The sequence below is a fragment of the Propithecus coquereli genome, unplaced genomic scaffold (genome assembly GCF_000956105.1).
Source record: "Propithecus coquereli isolate 6110/MARCELLA unplaced genomic scaffold, Pcoq_1.0 Scaffold308, whole genome shotgun sequence".
NCBI lineage: Eukaryota > Metazoa > Chordata > Mammalia > Primates > Indriidae > Propithecus > Propithecus coquereli.
The window spans coordinates 1,569,423-1,588,557 of NW_012148708.1; the positions used below are offsets into that span (position 1 = coordinate 1,569,423).

The window sequence follows — 19,135 nt, forward strand, 5'->3', positions numbered from 1 at the left end:
CTTCAAATACTTAAAAATTTAAAGGAGTAATTTTAAATCTGCCTGAACCAACAGGGTCAGACACTCTCTTTTGGGCCCTAAAATCGCTCTCCTTCCAGAGGAGAGGTTGGAAAATTAAGCCCAGGGTTCTGGCTGGAAACGACCGTTTGCCAATCCGATGCTCTTGGGCCCGCCTTGGAAGCAAAACTCTGCCCTCGCCTCCTGACGCCACGCAGGGCCACCAAGGGCCACCTCCGACCCCACTGTGCTGCGGGGAGCGGTCGGTGCGGGAGGGGCCGTGGTGCACTGGCAGCCCCTGACTGCAGCGCTTCTGACGGCTCGCGAGTGCCCAGCCGCCGTGCAGGACCCCTTTCTGCCAGCACCGGGCTGCTGCCCCCACCGCCAGTCTCTTCTTCTCCGCGCCTCGCCGGTTCCGTCTGTGTTGAAGGAGTGAAGTACGTGCCGGCCCCGGATGTGCCATCCCCAGACGTGCCAGCCCCAGATGTGCTGGCCCCAGACGTGCCGGCCCCAGACGTGCAGCAGAAGCCACGGTTTCAGGGAGCCGAGCTGGCCCGGCCCTGCCTGTGCGCGGCGAGGGACGCGTCCCCACACCAGGGGGAGAAAACGGCCCGGAGACCGGGCACCGGGGCTCAGTGGACCGGAGTAAACACACTTAACGAGGGGACCCCAGCTTCCACCTGCGCCACACCCCGTGCGTCTCCCAGCGACTCCCCCAGAAAATGCGCCGCCCCAGCCAGATCTTCTGTGTCCTGTCACTTCTCTTCACACGGATCACGCTTCGTCTCGAAAGTATAAAAGCATCCGGCTTTGGCCTCTTCCTGGGACTTCACTCTTCTGTGAAGACCCCCAGATACGTGCAAAACTAATGTGCTTCCTCTCGTTCATCTGCCTGCTGCGCACAGGTTTCTAGATCCAGGGGAAGAGCCCACCGAGGGCTGAAGCGGGGTTCGGGTGGTCTCCAGCTGCCCCAGTGTGTGCTGGTTCCGTGCTCCTGGGCCCTCATGCGGCAGGGGGCACGGATGCTGCTGGGTCAGCCTGGGTCACGTGGCACACGCGCAGTCTTGCCCAGACACTGGACTAGGGGATCCGCTGCTCCCCAGGGGAGGGTGTGCTCTCCTCACCTCAACGACAGGAAGGGACGCTTTGCAGGGAGAAGCAAGGTGTGCCACTCTGCACGGGTCCACAGGGACTTACGACCAGGCACCTAGAATAAGTGGGGGACCCAGGGATCTGAGGACTGAGACTGCTGACAGAACCTGCACAGCAGCCCACCCCAAAACGCAGTAGCTTGGAACGACTTGCACAAGCATTTATTTCCTTGCTCCTGGGGCTGCTGCTGGGCTGGTAGCTGTGTTTGGGACTGCAGGTCACTGGGCGTGGCTCCAGGCAGAGGTCAGGGTCACACATGTTCCCATGTCCCACTCTGGGGCCCTGGCTGTGGGGCAGCGGCTACCAGGGCATACTCTTGTCGTGACCACGAGTCCCCGAGTCCAGGCCGGAGCAAGCACAGGGAAGGCTCGGGTGGTGCCTGCTGATATTCCGAGCCCAACATCCTGGGCAGGGAAGCACCCTGCCCCCAGCACCCCTGGAGGGAGAAAGGGCCCAGTGCACCCCAGGAGCTCCCGGGATGCGGCTACTCTTAAGAGCAGCAGAGAGGAAGCTGTTCCTCACATGTGGTGACCTAATCTGAGTGTTTGCTTTTATTAATGATTTTTCTCATGTTTGTGACCTACTTCAGAGATTGTCTTTTTGTTTTTGTTATTTTTCACAGCTGTCAGGAAGTACGTGTATATTTATAATACCATTATTTAATAAAACCTTACTTTTTGTGTTTGTATTAAAACTTTCAGCCTGTTTTAACATCTATTATCTTATTTGATCTTTATAACACTGTGAGTGGAATAGAAAAATAACATTATACCCATTTTTTTTTTTTTTTTTGAGACAGAGTCTCACTCTGTTGCCCGGACTAGAGTGCCGTGGCGTCAGCCTAGCTCACAGCAACCTCAAACTCCTGGGCTCAAGCGATCCTCCTGCCTCAGCCTCCCAAGTAGCTGGGACTACAGGCACGTGCCACCATGCCCAGTTAATTTTTCCTATTTTCAGTTGTTTGGCTAATTTCTTTTTATTTATAGTAGAGACGGGGTCTCGCTCTTGCTCAGGCTGGTCTCGAACTCCGAGCTCAAGCAATCCTCCCGCCTCGGCCTCCCAGAGTGCTAGGATTACAGGTGTGAGCCACCGCGCCCGGCCTACATTATATCCATTTTACAGATGAGGAAATTAAACCTCAGAGATACTAAGTAACTCCCCTGAGATCACACAGCTAGCAAAATAGCAGAACAGGAACTGAAACCTACACATTGTATGAATCTTCAAAAAATATCTATGTCCAGAGAACGTAGTTGATATTTTTAAAATTTCAAGAACTGGTACAGGAAATAACTAATATAACAATCAATCACTCAATAAAAATACAACATGATTTCTTTTTATTTCTAGCTAAATAAAACTATATATTATAAAACTGCTAATCAAATGATATGCCATAGCTATCAGATCATTTTAATAATTTCCTATCTTTTTTTTATTTTTAGGAAATGTTGGTGTGAGCTGGAGGGCAGGCAGGTGGCCATCAAGGAGTCCCTGGGCCGTGCCTTCTCAGGTGTGACGAAAGAAAGAGCTGGCCAAGGGCACCAGGTGCTTGCCGGTGTTCAGCTGCGGGCAGTTCCAAAGATAACTGCGGCAAAGAACACGAGTCCCGAAGGAGGTGGCAGGAGGGAGGGGCTGCTGCCCAGACTTTTCCTTCCATACGATTCATTTGTGACGGAGGAGGGAGCAGGAGACAGGAGACCCTTGCGTGGGACAGCCCCCACGGTGGAGGCTCCTCCCTGTGTCCAGAGCTCGCAGGGCCCACCCCCCGAAGAAAGGCCATGTCCTCACAGGTCTAGGGCACCGAGCAAGCCGCCAGTCAGCAGCCCTGGGTCCCCGTGTCCCTTGAGTCCCAGGCACCCGGCCGGCAGCAGACACTCCCACCTTGCTTCTCTACATGGGAGGAGGAGCGTGAGGTACCACTCCAGGAGAGAAGGGAGGACTTTTCCTCTGAGGACGGAGGATCCCAGGTGCAGAGTTCTGGCTGACGCCCTGTCGCTGAGTCGGGGCCAGGCCCCGCGGGCCGCAGACACCTTCCACGGGTGGTAGGAGAAGCACAAACTGATCAGCCAGCAAAAGTTACCATGTTTACATTTAAAAATCTATTCCAACAAAACCTGTCTGGACATGGAATTCCTAGACCACGCTGGTTAGGTCCTGGTTTTACTGATGAGGAAAGAGACTTGGGCAGGGAAGTCTGTTCACAGCAGGGTGACTGCAGCCAGAGTCTGTCTCTGCCCACGAGGTGACAGCTTTTAGATTTTTTTTTTTTGAGACAGAGCCTTCACTCTGTAACCCAGGCAGGAGAGGAGTGCGGTGGCAACATCACAGCTCACGGCAGCCTCACACTCTGGGGCTCAAGGGATCCTCCCACCTCAGCTTCCCAAGTAGCTGGGGCTACAGGTGTGCACCACCATATCCAGCTAATTTTTCTATTTTTTGTAGAGATGGGATCTTGCTATGTTGTCCAGACTAGTCTTGAACTTCTGGCTTCAAGCGATCCTCCTGCCTCAGCCTCCCAAAGTGCTGGGATTACAGGCTGCGCCTGGCCTAGAATCTTTCATTCTAACGTCTTCAGCTCATGCCAGGCCTGCACGCTGTCCCCTGCTCCTTGAATCTGGCCCACTGATCGTGTGGTGGAGACACTGGGACACGTGTGTGTGTGTGTGGGGAGCCCACGTGGGGCTACCTGGGTTTGTGCACTGGAGAGAAAGGGCACAGGAACGACATCAAGGAGCACACAGCACTGGCGGGAGCACAGACCCCAGGCTTGTGAGAACCACTTCCTTTTTTCTGAATTATGATTCATGAGCATGGCCCCATCGAGGACAGCCAGCCCCTGGAAGGGACACCCCCACCCCAGTGGACTCCGCTGATGGCTTAGCCATGGTGGCATCCCAACCCCGCAGAGTCCGCACTGGCTGGAGCCGGGACGGGCGCTGTGGTGGGGCCAGGACACGCATGCCCCCTCTCCCATGTGGGGACGCGCCCATCTTGGAGCTAGAGCTATCCAGCTAAAGGCAGGATGCAGAGAAACCGAGATTAGAACACAAAAGGGTCATGTTTGGAATGCGTGTCGCCTCATCCGAACCAGAGACAAGAGGCTGCTGCACCTGCGCATATGGGGCGGGCTCTAATCCCTCCGGTTTCCTCCCGGGTCCAAGCCTGGCCAAAAGCTTGGATGGCAGCAACACCAGCCTTTGCTGCCCCCCTCCCCACAGACCCCACCTCCCCATGAGGATTCTGTGCAGGGCTGCTCTGTCCCGGTCACCCCATAAATCACAGGCGCAGGAGAGGAGGCGGCTGCAGCTCGCTCGGAAGTACCCAAACGCCAAGCGTTCCCTGCGGAGTTCATCCCGGTCCTGCGGTGGCACCGCCAGGCCCGCTCTCCGCTCAGCCCTCCCTACAGACGGGCGAGGGCCGCGTGCAGGGGGGCAGCAGCTGAGTCAACGGGATCAGGCGCTAGAGTGAAAATTCCTTTTTTGGAAGCCAGGCAGTCACTTCCCAGGACGGCAGAATCCTTGGGAAGTGACGCAAGCCCAGAGTCAGCAAGCGGCAGGAGCTGCCGGCTCCCCTGCCCCCTCCCGCTGCCGCCCTGGGTGGGCAGGGCCCAGGGCCAGCTCCTTATATAGGAAAGGTTTTGAAATCGTGCGACAGCCCCGGATGCCTCTGAGCAATCATGCTGACGCTCCCTCTACCAACGGCAGCGCTCATTCCTGAAGGATGGCTGAAGCAGAGCTGGGGAGAATAATAAAAGCACCTGGGTTTTTGAGATGTCTAAAAAAAACAAAGAGACCATGTTTTGAGGAATGCCACCTCAATCCCTTTGCCTCTCCTGCGGAGGGTTGCGGGTCCTGACCCGGCAGACGCTGGCCAGGGGCCTGCACCGGGGCTGGAAGCTGTTCCCGTCAGGCCGGAGGTCTGAGCAATGGCCAGGAAGAGGGGCCGGCGGTGTTGGGGGACGGAGGTGTTTCCTTCTTCTCCTGGGGTTCCAGGACACCCTGCAGTGTCTTTCACTGGCCCGAGCTGGCGGCTAGGGAAGGAAAAAGGCCTCCGAGGCAACGCTTCCTAAAAGGCAAAGATTTGCGTCCTAGCATCTGTCCCCCTTACGCTAGGAGCTGCACCCAATGTCCCTCTGGGGACCCGTTTTCCCCCAGGCCGTGCGCTTGGGCCTCATCTTTCCCTGTCTCCAGGCCCAGCCGTGTGCCTACCCTGGCAGAGTGTCCTGGCTGCAGTGACTACGGGAGGGGGCGTCCAACAAGGACCAGGTGCAGCCCAGAGCGTCCTGGGGAGGGTCCCCCCAAAGCCGAAGCCAACCTGGAGGAAAGCAGAGCCAAGAGGTGGGGGCGACAGATGCCTGACAGCTTGTCCGTGGCCACAGGCTTCCCTCTGCTTGGCGCGGGAGGCGGGGCCCCACCCCAGACGACGGACAGACAGCAGCCGGGGCTGAAGGTGCGGCTCGGCTGTGCCAGGCATCGAAGCCAGGTTTCAAGCAGTTTGGGTCTGTTTGTTTTTTAAGAAAAAGGCTGAAAGTGTGCCTGACGACCTCCAAAAGTTTGGGCTCGTTAAAGACCCACATTAAAAAACACAAGATAACATGTGACAGCTCGGTATTTTTAAGTATCATACAGACTTAGAAGTGACTATAGCTGTTAGCAGAATACTTCTGGCTGAGATTTGCTTCTATATAAAAGTATTGTTTGCTTTTTAGAGAGACGAAAGACACACGGAAGTATCACACGTCGGAAGAGTAGTTCCTGCGATGGGTCGCTGCGGGGGAGGCACCAAACAGGTCCAGCGCATCTGCGGGCTGGCCCGCCCCGCCACGGCCCCACCTCAGATGCCGCCAAGCCCTGTCCTTCACCTGGACGCCACCCCTGAGCGGGGCGACCAGCAGCCTACAAGTGCATGTGGTTAAGGACATTAAAGCATCTTTGAAACTGTCACTCGAGAGAGCATGTGGGTCAAGAAGCGGGCTGAGCCCTCTGCAGCCTGCGGCCCTTTCCACACGTGAACCAGCCCCAGGTGTGTGACGCAAGGGAGGGCCGCTCTTCCGCGTCACCCAGCACGCGCAGCACGTATGTGCCCGCGTAGATGAGAAGGTGTCCGGTCGCCTGGGCAGTGTAGGACAGGAACCGCAGCAGGCTCCTGCAACAGAAGGAGAGGGAGGCGTGTCAGGCTTGGGGTCCTGGGACTGTGTCCTCCCCTGGCACACACGCACCTTGCCCCGGGGCTGGGTGGCACACACGCCACCATGCCGACGCTCAGGGGAGCGGCGCTCACGCCTCAGAGCGTGGCGGTCCGAGGAGCACCCCTCTCAGGGCACACACGTCCCCGGGGCTGGGTGGGAGCTGGTCTCCGTGAGCTCCCCGGGCCCCTGGGACGCCTGGCTCCCACGATCCACTGCGGCCCGGCTGCTCCGTGCTAGAAGGCTCTGCGGGGGCAGCCCCTGCTCCTGGGAGCCTGGGCTGCGTCCTGTCCTGCCTCGGTACGTGCCGGAGCTCGTCACCGACACCGACCAGGCCGGGTGGCAGAGGTCAGGCCGAAGGGAAGTCTCGGCAAAAACGGAACTGTGATCCCATGATCCAGTTTGTCGAAGGCAGCTGGGCTACTCCAACTTGTTCCCAAAGTTGCAGGGAGGGACAGCTTTGCCCTGTCCTGCCCTCTCAGTTCTCAGGCTGAGTCTGGCATGAGCGTTACGGGGACTAAAAAACAAACTTACAAAAGCTTTAACTCGAGTTCTCTTTCTCTGCTCCGCCCAAAGCCAGAGGATTTCGTTCCAGCGTTAGGATTCCTTCCCTTGGGAGGGCGGTAGCGGACGCGCAGCGGTGGCAGAGGCTGCCCCCTGGCACGAGCGTCCCACAGGCCCGGGGAGGCGAGGCCTCCGATCCGGGTGCTGCTGTCGGGCCAGGAGACTAGTGACGAGAACCCGGATTTTGCTGTCGAGAGCGACTTTGCCGAGGCGGGACGTGGAGTGAGGCTCACTTCTCTCGCTGCGCTTTTCCGAGTCGCCCCAACTCTCTCGTCTCACTGTGCGCATCACAGAACAAAGCTATTTCCCCCCATCTCGGCAAAGCAAAGCAGCTCCCGGCAGTCACGCTTTCAACGCCACCGCGACCAGAGTCTGGACTCGCTGTCAATGCTCTGGCTGTGCAGCCGAGGTCACGGGGAAGCCAGACTGTCCTGGCCCCAGGTGGGGCGGGGAGAGCCCTGCGAGGACAGCAGGCTGGTCGCCACAGCAGGCTCGCCACAGCCGTCCCCGGCCGCCGATCAGGGCAGGCCAGAGCGCAGGCCCCCCCCCGGGCCTGTCCCCCGCCCTCCCGGAGGGACAGGCAGGCGCCGCCCGGGTGTGGGCAAGTTCTTCCTCCACCTCGGGGCCCTCCTGCTGCCCACTCCCTCCACCGAGTTAGTTCTTCAGAGATCAACGCGAATTTACTGGAGGAGGAGACTAGGTGTATTTAGAGCCTAGGCAATCATAAAGAACTTGGAAGCAACCTACTTATTTTAAATATGATGAAACTGAGGCTCAGAGAAGTTAAGTAACCTCTGAAAGGTCGCACAGCTTATGCCTGTGGCATAAGACCACGCGAATTAGAATGCTCCTAATGACAACAGCGACAGGCCTGTGAGGGCTCCCAGAGCTGGGCCTGGGAGTACAGAGGAACGAGGTGGGGACATGCCACCTGTGCTGGCCCCGTGCAGCTCCCACACCCCGGGTCGACCCCTGGAGTTGGTACCTCAGCAGGGCCTTGAGCCCGGTGCACCGGATGTCGTAGGACACGGAGTACATCTCATACACCGTGGCTCTCACGTTGAGGCAGCCGATGAAGTCCTTGGGGTTCGGCTTGTATAAATCAAAGGTGACCCTTGCGATCCCCGATTTCTTCGGCTGCCGGCAAGCTGGGACATACCTACTACCCTGCAGTAACGAAGGGAAGAGCAGACTTCAGCAGCATTCCAAACCATGGCATTCAAACTTCAGAGTTCTGGTTTTACACTAGCTTCAGTTTCTCCTAAATGTCCATTTAAAATCTGTTATCGACAAAGCTGCTAATAATTTGGGAATGTTTTTAGCAGACCAATGTGCTCACACTACCATGCCCAAATCCATCACCACGGACCCTTCCCTAATCCGCTTTCAGGTCAGTGACTCAGGATGAGTCTGATTTGGCGTCAGGGCCCGGGTTTTAGGATCCCACTGCTCAGCGGATGGTTGTGCCCCTGACGGATGCTGTGGACACTCACTCCAGCTGGAGGCCACCTTGGCCCCCTGGTGACCTGGGCCTCTCCTCCCGTGGCCATAACACAACCACAGTTATGGAAACGCAGGGAGCATTATTTCCATTTCGTAAGCAGCCACTGGGCAGAAAGTGCCAGAATCGCGTGGCTAACGTAAGGGGGGGGGGCCGCCCCTGTGTCCCAGCAGCTGCGGGGGTGAGGGCTGTCTGTCTGCAGTGCCCGCCCGTGCACCCGCCGGCAACATCGGGGGCCTCTCAGGCCGGGTGGAGGGAGTCAGCGAGCTCACAGAGCCCAGGTGCGGAACCACCGCAGCAGGATCTTCCCCGCAGAAAGCTTTCAGGTGAGAACAAAGCTGCCCCAAGGCACAAATGCTGGGCGCAGGGGCCGCTTTCCTAAGGGGTCTGTGCCACGCAGACCTGGGGGCGCAGAGGGTTTGAGTTTAGACAACTGAGCGGAGTCCCTACGTCTCTTGAACCTTTGGAGTTGGGAGCCGTTGAGGCTGTGAGCGGGAGCTCGTCAATGCCAGGGTCTCGCGCGTCTGCGGCCAGAGCACAGACCCCCAGCACCACGCGCTTCCTGCCGCTCCCACCGCGCAGCACAGAGCGCGACGGGGTGGAGATGCCGGCCGGGCCCAAGCTTCGGCACGCAAGGGGTCCTGCCGCCCCTCGAGGGGTGCCAGCTCCCCTTAGCTAGGAAACATGATTTTAAGAGATCGAGATTATGGAAGCAAAGCGGTTTTGACCCATAATCCTGCCACACTTCTTTTTCCTGGCCTCACATTCCTTCCTGACTTTCAAAAGTTTCTATCTTGCTCGCCGTAAATGTCTTCCTTTAGTCTAGGTCTTAAATCAAAATTAAGACACCCTTCCGCAGCTGATCCCCGCGCGCCCTAACGTGGACACGTGTCTACACTCCACTACCGGCCCCACCCGCTTCCTCCCCTGGGCCGGGCACTGGGCTGAAGGAGGCCTCGAGCCTCCCTTGAGCGCGTGACCCAGATCGATGGCATCTCAGCACCGCCCGGACGCGGCAATGGGAACGTCCACGTGTGACATGGTCTCCGGCTCCTCATACCGACCCATGCCTCGTTTATAAAAACAAGGGAACAAACAAAAGATGCCCGTCCCATCTGAGTTAGTTTCCTACTGCCGCCGCCACAGATTATTAGAAACTGAGTGGCTTAAAACCACACGTATTGATACCCTGGCCGTCCTGGGGTCCGGAGTCCAAAATGGCAGGCAGGGCTCGGCCCCGCCTCACACCGCGCCTCCTGCTGCCAGCCTGGCGCTCACCCTCCTCCCGCCCCGCAAGGACCCTCGAGGCCTGCCCGGCCCGAAATCTGAGTTTGGGTGGGGTCTTGTCTGGACTTACACTGACCTCCCCGGATAATCCGGACAACACCCCATCTCAAGAGCCTTCGCGTAATCACATCTGCCAAGTCCTCCTGGGATCAGGACGTGGGCATCTTTGGGGGCACCGTTCAGGCCTCGTACCTACCTCGCAGCAGACGGCCCAAGACTGTCTCTTAGAAGATGTATCTGATTTCCCCCACAGGGCATGGTCTCCTCACCTGCTCTGAGACTTTATTTGAACGGTGCGTGGTTCATAATTGGTCTGTAGAGTCTTTTCCAGTCAAAACAATCACGGCGCACGTGCAGGGGTGTGTGTGTCATACACGTAAGAGGAAGGAACAACGAGAGCGAAACCGAGCCATGCCCAGCCCTGGGAGACCCCCGGGCCTCTCCTCGGCCCACCCCCTCCTGTCCAGAGGGGCCGTCTAGGTCCAGCACTGCCCTCACTCTTCCCTGTTTTTAGCACACGTGTGCCTTGAACATGATATTGCTAAATTTGCATATTTTTGAATTGTCCATGAATGGTTTAACGTGGAGGTTCTCAAAGTGCGGTCTCCTATCAGCGGGCGGAGAGGGCAGCGGTTTTCCTAGTGAACAGGGAGGTGCCGCTTGCCCTTCCTGTTCTCGTGAGGAGCGGGGCTTCCCACCGCAGAGCTGGGAGACCCGCTGACTCCGTGAACCGTATTTTCTAACGACCCGCGCCGGTGTCACAAAGCACCCTGGGAAAGGATCCCTTCGAAGCGCGCGACACCCCCACGGACTGGGCGCCACCGAGGCAGCTCCGCGCCGCACCTGTCCGGACCCGAGCCGCCCGGGCCACCCTGAAGCCAGCACGCGAGCCGGCCTGGCGCCGGGAAGGGACACGCTCGCTCATCTGAGACCTAACGTCCTCCTGCCTTCCCGGCGGCGCTGTGTCCGGCCGGACTGTCTCCATCCTTCCGTCAGAACGGTAATCACAGCGGATCCAACGCCAAAGCAGACACGAGCGTCCCGCCATCTTCCATTAGGCCAGACATCAAAGAGATTCGCAAAAACGTAAAGCACGTCACTCCTCACTCAATCTTTGTGTTTTAGAAAACAGTCCTTTTTCATCAAAATATGTGATTTAAGTCAACCTGTATTGGGTTATTATTTTTAATGAATTAATACATATTTTTAAATTTCTCAATTTTAATTTCTTTTTTAAAAAAATCCACTCATTAGTAACTTCTAAACAATTTTAATTTCTAATGTTGGGAATATCTGTATCTACAGCTTACAGTTTCTCAGCCTTGACGTTGCTGCCGTTCGGGGCCGGCCACCTTTCCCGGGGGGCGTCCGCGTCATGAAGTGGCTGGCAGCGACTCCGGTCTCCACCCCGCCCAGCCGTAACAGCCAAAATGACCCCAGGGGGCGACAGCTACCCGTGTGGGAACTTCTGCTACATATCCAGAGTCTACTGATACAACCCACATAAATGAAAGCTATTTGGGGTCCTCATTGGGTTTTAAGAGTGCAAACAGGTCCTGAGATCTAGAAATTTGAGGACCGCTTGTTTGATGTGTTAGCCTGTGACCTTGTCACTCAGCACCGTTGATGCGGTTCATCCACACGGACGCCTGTAGTTGTGCTTCCCGCATTTTCGTGGCTGAGGAGCAGTCGGTCCAGTGGCCGGGGGCAGTCTATTCACGCGTGTTCACGCAGAGTGTGCTGCCGGCCGTGCGTCTCCGGTCTCCCGGCGTGGGGTGTGGTCGGTCTCCGCCGATTGCTGTCACCAGGCATGCTGCCGACACGTCCCTCCGGCTGATGTGCGCCCGCCCTGCTGGCTGCACGGGCACCGTGGGCTCTGGGCGCGGGGCTGCGCGGGGCAGGCAGGGACTCACCGCGCAAGGAGAATCCGGCGAGTGACCCAACGCGCCTCTCCAGGTCTCTGTAAGGTGACTCCGCGCTTAGGGGTTTGGACTTGGCGGTGCCCGAAGCCTCACGAGGGCAGCTTATGGCCGCAGATGCTCAGGAGAGACCCTTACGATGCCCTGCTTTACGGACACGTCTCAAATCTGACGCCGCTCTCCGTGCCAGCTGAGACTGGCCTCCCGCCTTCCCGGCATGTGCGGAAGCCACAGCCGGGTCGCGGAGGCCCCTGGCGAGCCGCCAGCCTCAGGGTTTGCCGTCCTCTCTGGATTCTGACTCCACAAAAATTTTGGCCTCTGAGGATTTCCCCTTCTTGAACGTCAGATATGTAAAAAGACGTTTCAGTATTTTGCTTTATATTTTTAGGTGTTTTATAGTGGAGGGTTTTTAAGATATATAATCTATTTCCCCCGAAACTTCATTCCATCTTCATCCTTCCCCTTCATGCTAGCTCTACTTTTCCAAATCTCTGCATTCACACGGACGCACACGCACACCCCCTCCCTAACTCTGTTGGCTCTATCAGCTTGTCTGGCTTCCAAGATTAGGGACAGTGAATCGTCACCAGGTAGATCCTGTGCATTTTGCAGGGTCTGCAGCTACTCACTGGCCAAAGCCTGTTCCTCAGAATTACTTGCTTTCAATCACACAGCCCAAGTTCACAGAGACACTAAGTTTCCTCGAATACTGGTAAGAATCCCTTTGAGGGTAGTGGATCCAGGAGTCAGCAGAATGCAAAGAGTATGTTTAGAAAGTGGGTGAGGCACCATCGAAGTAGGGCACGCGCTTTCACAGGTAAAAAGCCCACCCAGTAGCCGTTTGGATGACCATGATTTTGCTTACCGGAGTCCACTTCTGTCCTTTTTCCAAGATCATGAAATGCGTGTTGTCTCCTAGGGTCTGGAAGAACTCTTCCGTGTCCACCACGGTGCCGTCTTCCTCCAGTACCAGAGTGACCAGTCCAGCAGTGATGACCAGGACATCCAGAGTCTAGGTTTGCAATGCGTGAGAGAAATGGAACGAAGTGTGACATTTCCACTGGACTGTCCAACAGCGCGTACTAAGTTACAGTTTTAGAAGTGTTGGTTGATTTTGATAAAATTTCAATGGTAAAAATATACCTCGATTGGTGTCTATGACTCAGTCTTTGCTTGGAAAAAGGGGATTTTTTGTTATTGTTGTTGTTGTTGTTTTGAGACAGTATCTCACTCTGTTGCCCAGGCTAGAGTGCCGTGGTGTCAGCCTAGCTCACTGCAGCCTCAAACTCCTGGGCTCAAGCCGTTCTCCTGCCTCAGTCTCCTGAGTAGCTGGGACTGTAGGCACATACCCAACGCCCAGCTAATTTTTCTATTTTTAGTAGAGACGGGGTCTCGCTCTTGCTCAGGTTGGTCTCGAACTCCTGAGCTCAAGCAATCCTCCCGCCTCGGCCTCCCAAGCAGCTGCGACTACAGGCACATGCTACCATGCTGGGCCAGGAAATTAAGATTTTCAATGAATCTGTCTTCTCAAAAGACAGGAAGTAAGTGATTATATTGAATAATATTTACAATTTCTAAGATTACCTACTTGTTTAGGTGGATAAAAAGAAAAATCCTGCAGGTCTGGAAAAATCTTCCGGCTCTGGTTTCAGAGCCGGAGCCTCGGGCGGTGTATCTGAACGTCTCTCTTGCTTCAGAGACGGCATGTTGGGTGCTCATTCCTCGTTTCCACGGGTGTCCGTGTCTGAGCTATGCTTCTGAGAGTCTAGGTTCTTCCCCATTTGGTGGCCTAGGCCACTGGTTTAGCTTGAGGGCTATTCTATCCTGGCTTCATAACCCAAAGTAGACTTCCGGAGCCTGCGCCCCCCGCGTTCCCCTTTGTCAAAGACGCGAAGCTGCACCATCCGCTGGGGACTGCTCTCGAGGCTTCGCCTCTGGCCCTGAATCTTTTAAGGCGCAGGGACGCAGTGCTGCCTCCTCTGATCACTTATGCCCACCCTCTGCCCGTTAGAAACGGCTCCCTCAGACTCTCTGGGCCAAGAGAAGGTCTTTCAAGTTTAACATGCTGTTTTTCTTTTTCTTCTCTTTTTAAAACAGCTTTATTGACACATAATTCACAAGTCATATAATTCGCCCATTGTAAAGTGTACCATTCAGTGGTCTATAGATGTTCGCAGAGTTGGGCGACCACCCGCACAATCAGTTTAGAGCATTTTCATCCCTGAAGGAAGAAACTCCCTCAGCAGTCACCCCCCATCCTTCTCCCCTACCCGCCCCTCCTGGTGACGTGCTGGTTTTTGATTTGTTGTTTGTTTTGTTTTGTTCTGTTTTAAGAGATAGGATCTCGCTATATTGCCCAGGTTGGTCTTGAACTCCTGGGCTCAAGCTATCCTTTTGCCTCAGCCTCCCAAGTAGCTGGGACTGCAGGTATGAGCCACCATGCCTGCCTTAATTCTCTAAAAACAATTTTTTTAGAGATGGGGTCTCGCTCTGTTGCCCAGGCTGGGACATGCTGTTTTTCTTCACTTTTCTGCCTTTGCATGGGCTTCCCACCCAAGACCACTGCCCTGGGAGAGCTCAGGGCGCCTGTGTGAGCTGGCGGAGAGGTGCCAGGTGTGTACCTTGTGGAGGAGCTCCTCCAGGCTGCTGGCCATCACCCCGCGCCGGCTGCTCCTGTCGTGGTTGGAGACTCGGAAGGGGCGGGCTGGATGCATGAGAGGGGTGAGCAGGACTCGCTTGGTCTGTGATCCCATAAATGTCAGGGGCCTGAAAATGGGGGCAAAAAATTTAAAAAAAGAATCTTTAAGGAGAGGTTTGAAGGACACAGAAATAATGCAATTTTAACATTTGCATCTAAAAGAAAGAAACTCTGTGGTTGGGGGTTACTAAAAATTATATATACACACATGTACACATATTTCCAAGAAACAAACAAGTAATACATCCAATTAAAAACATAACCATCTTTATTCCTATTTTACCAGAATATTCAAAGTCCTTGCAAACCTATTTGAATAATGATGGTAAGGGCATCAAACACAAAAAAGAAGTAAGAATTATATTCTGCAAATATGGATAGGTTCTAGAGATAAAAAAGATTTCAAAAGATTGATTTCTAGTGGCCACAAAGTAGTTAAGCAGAGTGAGAGAATTAGGCGCACACGCCTGCACACGCACACACAGGTCCATATTTATATAATACAGTAAGACCAAGCTGGTATTAACTTAAAAGCCAGATATCTGTCACTGTAGCAACCAAGTTTTTGAAATCACCTAAGGATAAACCAAGATCAACAGAATCACTATTACTGTGGTTGGAATAACAAGAGGGAAAAGAATTTTAGGGCCAATGTCACATGACGCTTTGGAGTAAGTTCCACATTTACCAAAGAATTAATTCAAACATTCATTATAAAAAAGCACTAACATGAAAAAGAAAACAACTGTAGCAAAACCAAATCAGGACAATTATTTGAGAAAAAAAAATCTCTAGCCCTTGATTAAATTTTATTTACCTAGCAACTGAAAAAGTAATAAAATGGGGATAAATGAGAAACACCCCATCAGTTAGAGTTGTTTAACAAACACACACGTTGCTTTATAAATATTAACTCACTTAATTCTCAGGAAACCCTGTGATGCAGTCCTAGTTTTCTCAATTCACAGGTGAGGGAAGTCGGGCCAGAGAGCTGGGGTTCAGACCGGGCTGTCTGTCCCCTGCCTCGGGGAGATTCTAAGTGACTAAAGAGTTCGAAGAGTTGCACATTGGTACACAGATGAGGCTTTTGATAGCAGCTAAAGAAACGCCAAACTACCTTTGACACACTACCTCATGCTTTTAAACCAAAAGCCAAGAGGTGATTTAAAAATAACTCCGTTCTCACAGCATAATGTTTAGAGGCAAAAAAATAAAACACAAAACTCCAGGGGAGACAGATGGCCTCGCTGCTGTCACCAGGAGGTGGCCCAGTTGAGCAATGTGTGAGAGTTTTCGCCTAGGACGGCAGAGTGTTTTACACTCAGGAATGGATCCACAAAGAAACGATTCCGAGTAGCAGAAACAGGTGTGAGCGAGGCTGCAGGACTCGCTTAGCGCTGGGCGCTGTGACGACGCTTCCCGGTGCCCTCGTGTGACCCCCACCCGCTGCAGGTGCTCAAACAGGGGCTGACCCCCTGGACAGAGGCCTCACAGGCACATTCAGGAGAATGAAACACAGGGCTTTATTGTCAGGACAACCGGGTAGACGATACAACGTGAGCACATCCCTGCTTTCTGACACGGACAGTCTGTCTAGATAACCGCCTGTCGCCCGTGAATAGCACTTTATTAACACGCAGACATTGTCATCTATCTGTGCTTTATTTTCCCAACTAGACCAGAACTTCCTTATGTACGAGGCTCCTTTGCTGTATTTCCTATAGCACCCAGCTTGGTGTTAGGCACGCACATTTTAAACAGTGTGGTGTCTACCTTGAAACTCTACAAAAGGACTTGAGTGAAAATCCAATGACTTACCAGGGAATTTGCCATGTTAAAAACTGGTAGCGCAGTAACAAACTGGTGCTCAAACTTTGTCGGGTTAAGTTCATGCTACCAGCTGGCTCAGCCAGTGTGAAGAGCTTCCCCACAATAGCGAGTGTTTGCGCCTCACCTTGCCAACCAGTGGGGCTCCCACAACCAGACCTAGATTGTTAGCAAGAATTTGACCTAAGAACATCTGGCCAGCGTCACGTCAGTGCCTTGTAACTCTCACCTGCCTTGTAACTCTCACGTCCGAGCACCTGCCATGGCCAGTGATGAGCTAACTCTTTCAACTAGTGCTAATATTGGTTTACATTAATTAATGAATTGTCCTTACACCCTTAAAAGGAAAGTATTACCCCATCTCACAGATGAGAAAACTGAAGCTCAGAGTGGTTTCTCAAGGCTACCCAGTTAACAAGGGAAAGAGACGGAACACAATCCCAGGTCTGTCCAAAGCCAAGTTTTTGTTTTTGTTTCTAAGTGGAGGGAGTAGTTGTTACACATTCTCCGAACTTCAAATATCAAGCGACAGACGTCAGCCCAGAGCACTGGTGGAAGAGCTTCTCTCTGGCTGAAGGTGCAGCAGCATTTTGAGTTTACACCCTCAACTCTTTGCCCTTTTAGGTAGACAAAGTTGCTGCATGATCTGTTTCCAGTGAGGCAACGCCAGTGGGAACGTGCTGGGTCAGGGGTCCCCAACCTGGGCCACCCATCAGAATGATCCGGGAGCCTTCGCCAGAGACCCACCAAGGAAATCAGAGCCCCGAGCCTGCGGGCCGTGCACCAATGCAGCCATGGGGCTGGCACGCAGCGTCTGAACTTTTGCCTTGATTAAAAGGAGTTATGCCAGGTTTCTCTCAGTTACACAATGCCGTGAACAAGATGTTCCCGTACTGCTGTGCCAACACGAGACAGAATTCACGCCATTGTCCTCCCTGGTGACCGGGGTGGAGGGGCAGAGGGGATTGGCCAGGTTACACTTCACATTCAGGGCCGTGGCTTTGTCTCCACCTCATCGCAGCATCTGCACTTGAACCAGCTGGTGAAGTCCCTGCCAGGAGGGGAGGAGGAAAGCTATGGGTCTGCTCGGTGCCAACCCCTCGTGCACGTTGGCACGCTACCTAATAACTCTGCAGGGTGAGTCTCGCAGGTGAGCAAAACCGAGGCTCAGGGCAGTTGAGGAGTCACCGAGGTCAGAGTTAGCAAGTGCTAGAACGGGGACTGGAATCCAGCTCCAACTTTCACCCCGTGGGGCATGCCTGCCCAGGACGCCTCTGCCACGGTAGAGGGGTGCCCAGGCCTCGCCAGCCAGAGCCTCTGTTCTCCCCCAGAGCAGGAAGTCATGGCAGCGTGCACGAGGCTTCTAGAACCTGGGCTCGCCTGGCCAGAGTCTACTTGTGCATTTTCTATCTTTCCACAGCACCTTCGCCGAGGCGGCATGCCACCCGCTTGCTGAGTAAGGACAGGCTGGGCCGAACCAGAAACAGGAGAACACAGTCCGCCATCTTCAGATGCTGGGTCCAGCCCCTCTTGGTCAAGGGCACAGCTTTGACCCGGTTAGTCGTGCTCCGTATTTTCCCGTTGGACGAACACACTCGCCTCGCGCCTTCATAGGCACCAGTGGCCCAGTGACCTAGCACAACGGATTCATCATAAAAACAAAAGGACACACAACTTATTGTTCTTACCTGACACATTTCCTAACCAAGAGCGGGTCACTGCTGGAGAAAGGGCTGATGGGACACACATGAAACACCCCTGAAGGCACAAAAGCGAAACCTTGTTGGTGTCATCAAGGACCAGGACGAGTGACTTGATGGGCCAAATTCTATGAAGTCAAGACTGTCTTATATGCAACACGCAAAGGGGTCAGATGACATGCCACGCACCCAGCCTGTCTAACACACACTGTACGAGCGCTCGCGCCGCTCCCGCTAAACGAACAACAGGGCCACCTGGACAAAGGGCTACGTGTTAATCCGACCCACTCTGACCCACTGAACGGACAGAACAATTTCTATCCCCGGCCATCGATGCCTGAAACAGGACCACTGAGAAGCCTTCGAATTCTGCACAACATAGGAAAACAGTCGCTCCCTCATTCCCGTGAAAGCGGGTACAGACGATTCGATGAAACGGGAAGGGAAATGACCCACTAAAGGGGAAACATATAAGGAAACAGGTTAAGGAAACAGGTTGTTTCGGAGAAATCAGGATGGTAAGAGAAGTTGGGCTTCGTAGAATACTCCCGAACCGTGCAGTGGCGCGTCGCCCGGCAGCGGGGGGGACAGGGAAGTCTTTGTGTTTCCCTGAGGGAAGCGGGGAGTCGCCAACTTACAGCAGTGTGAGAAATAAAGCAGCAAGCCACAGGCTGGCAGCGGACGTGAACTTTTCTCCAATAAAACTAGCCTAAGCCCTACAGATCACTGAAAAGCTTTCTGCATGTGCCACCCTGGGCACTGACGTTTACTCCGAAGGCAATGGAGGGAAAAGGCCCAGGAATGAGGTGTTGGTCAAAGAGAAACATTTTGGTGCCGTCGCTGGTGGGGCAGCAGTACCAGGCTGTGTGACAGAGTGCCCAGGACACATCCAGAGTGCCGTGGTGGCTGAGGGACCCCGCGTGCCATCGTTAGGCAGAGAAGGAGGGACCCACAGGAGAGGAAGAAAGGGCACACAGGAGTAGGACATAAGTCAACTGAGCACTGTCACGAAAGCCAAGAGTGACAACAAATGTTATGAAGGAAGTGGGGAGGTCAAAAAGGGTCCTGCCAAGAAACAAGGCGGGGCTTGGAAAGTATTCCTCAGGCCCAGAGAAGTACGCGGGAGACCTAGGGACGGCGCCAGAGGGCGGTGGGGTCTGACCAACTGCAGGAGGCACAGGAGCGAGGGCCAGCCTCTGCGGGGCTTCCTGCCAGCCGGCCCCCTGCAGGGCCCGGTCGGACGTGACATACACAGGTGGGAACACACCTGCCTGCACACAAGCCTGTCCTGACAAGGACTGT

At 54.5% G+C, this 19,135-nt stretch overlaps 1 protein-coding gene across 1 annotated transcript in view; it reads right to left on the reverse strand.

Moving 5' to 3' along the window:
* Positions 1-6,002: 6,002 nt before the first annotated feature.
* CIDEA (cell death-inducing DFFA-like effector a) overlaps positions 6,003-19,135 on the reverse strand; it is a 15,497-nt gene continuing 2,364 nt past the window's right edge. The window contains exons 2-5 of the mRNA XM_012649982.1: positions 14,230-14,374; positions 12,474-12,620; positions 7,887-8,068; positions 6,003-6,297 (exon numbers count right to left, since the gene is read on the reverse strand). Of these exons, the coding sequence (XP_012505436.1) occupies positions 6,114-6,297; positions 7,887-8,068; positions 12,474-12,620; positions 14,230-14,374 (658 nt within the window). The 3' untranslated portion in view covers positions 6,003-6,113. The remainder of the gene's footprint in view (positions 6,298-7,886; positions 8,069-12,473; positions 12,621-14,229; positions 14,375-19,135) is intronic.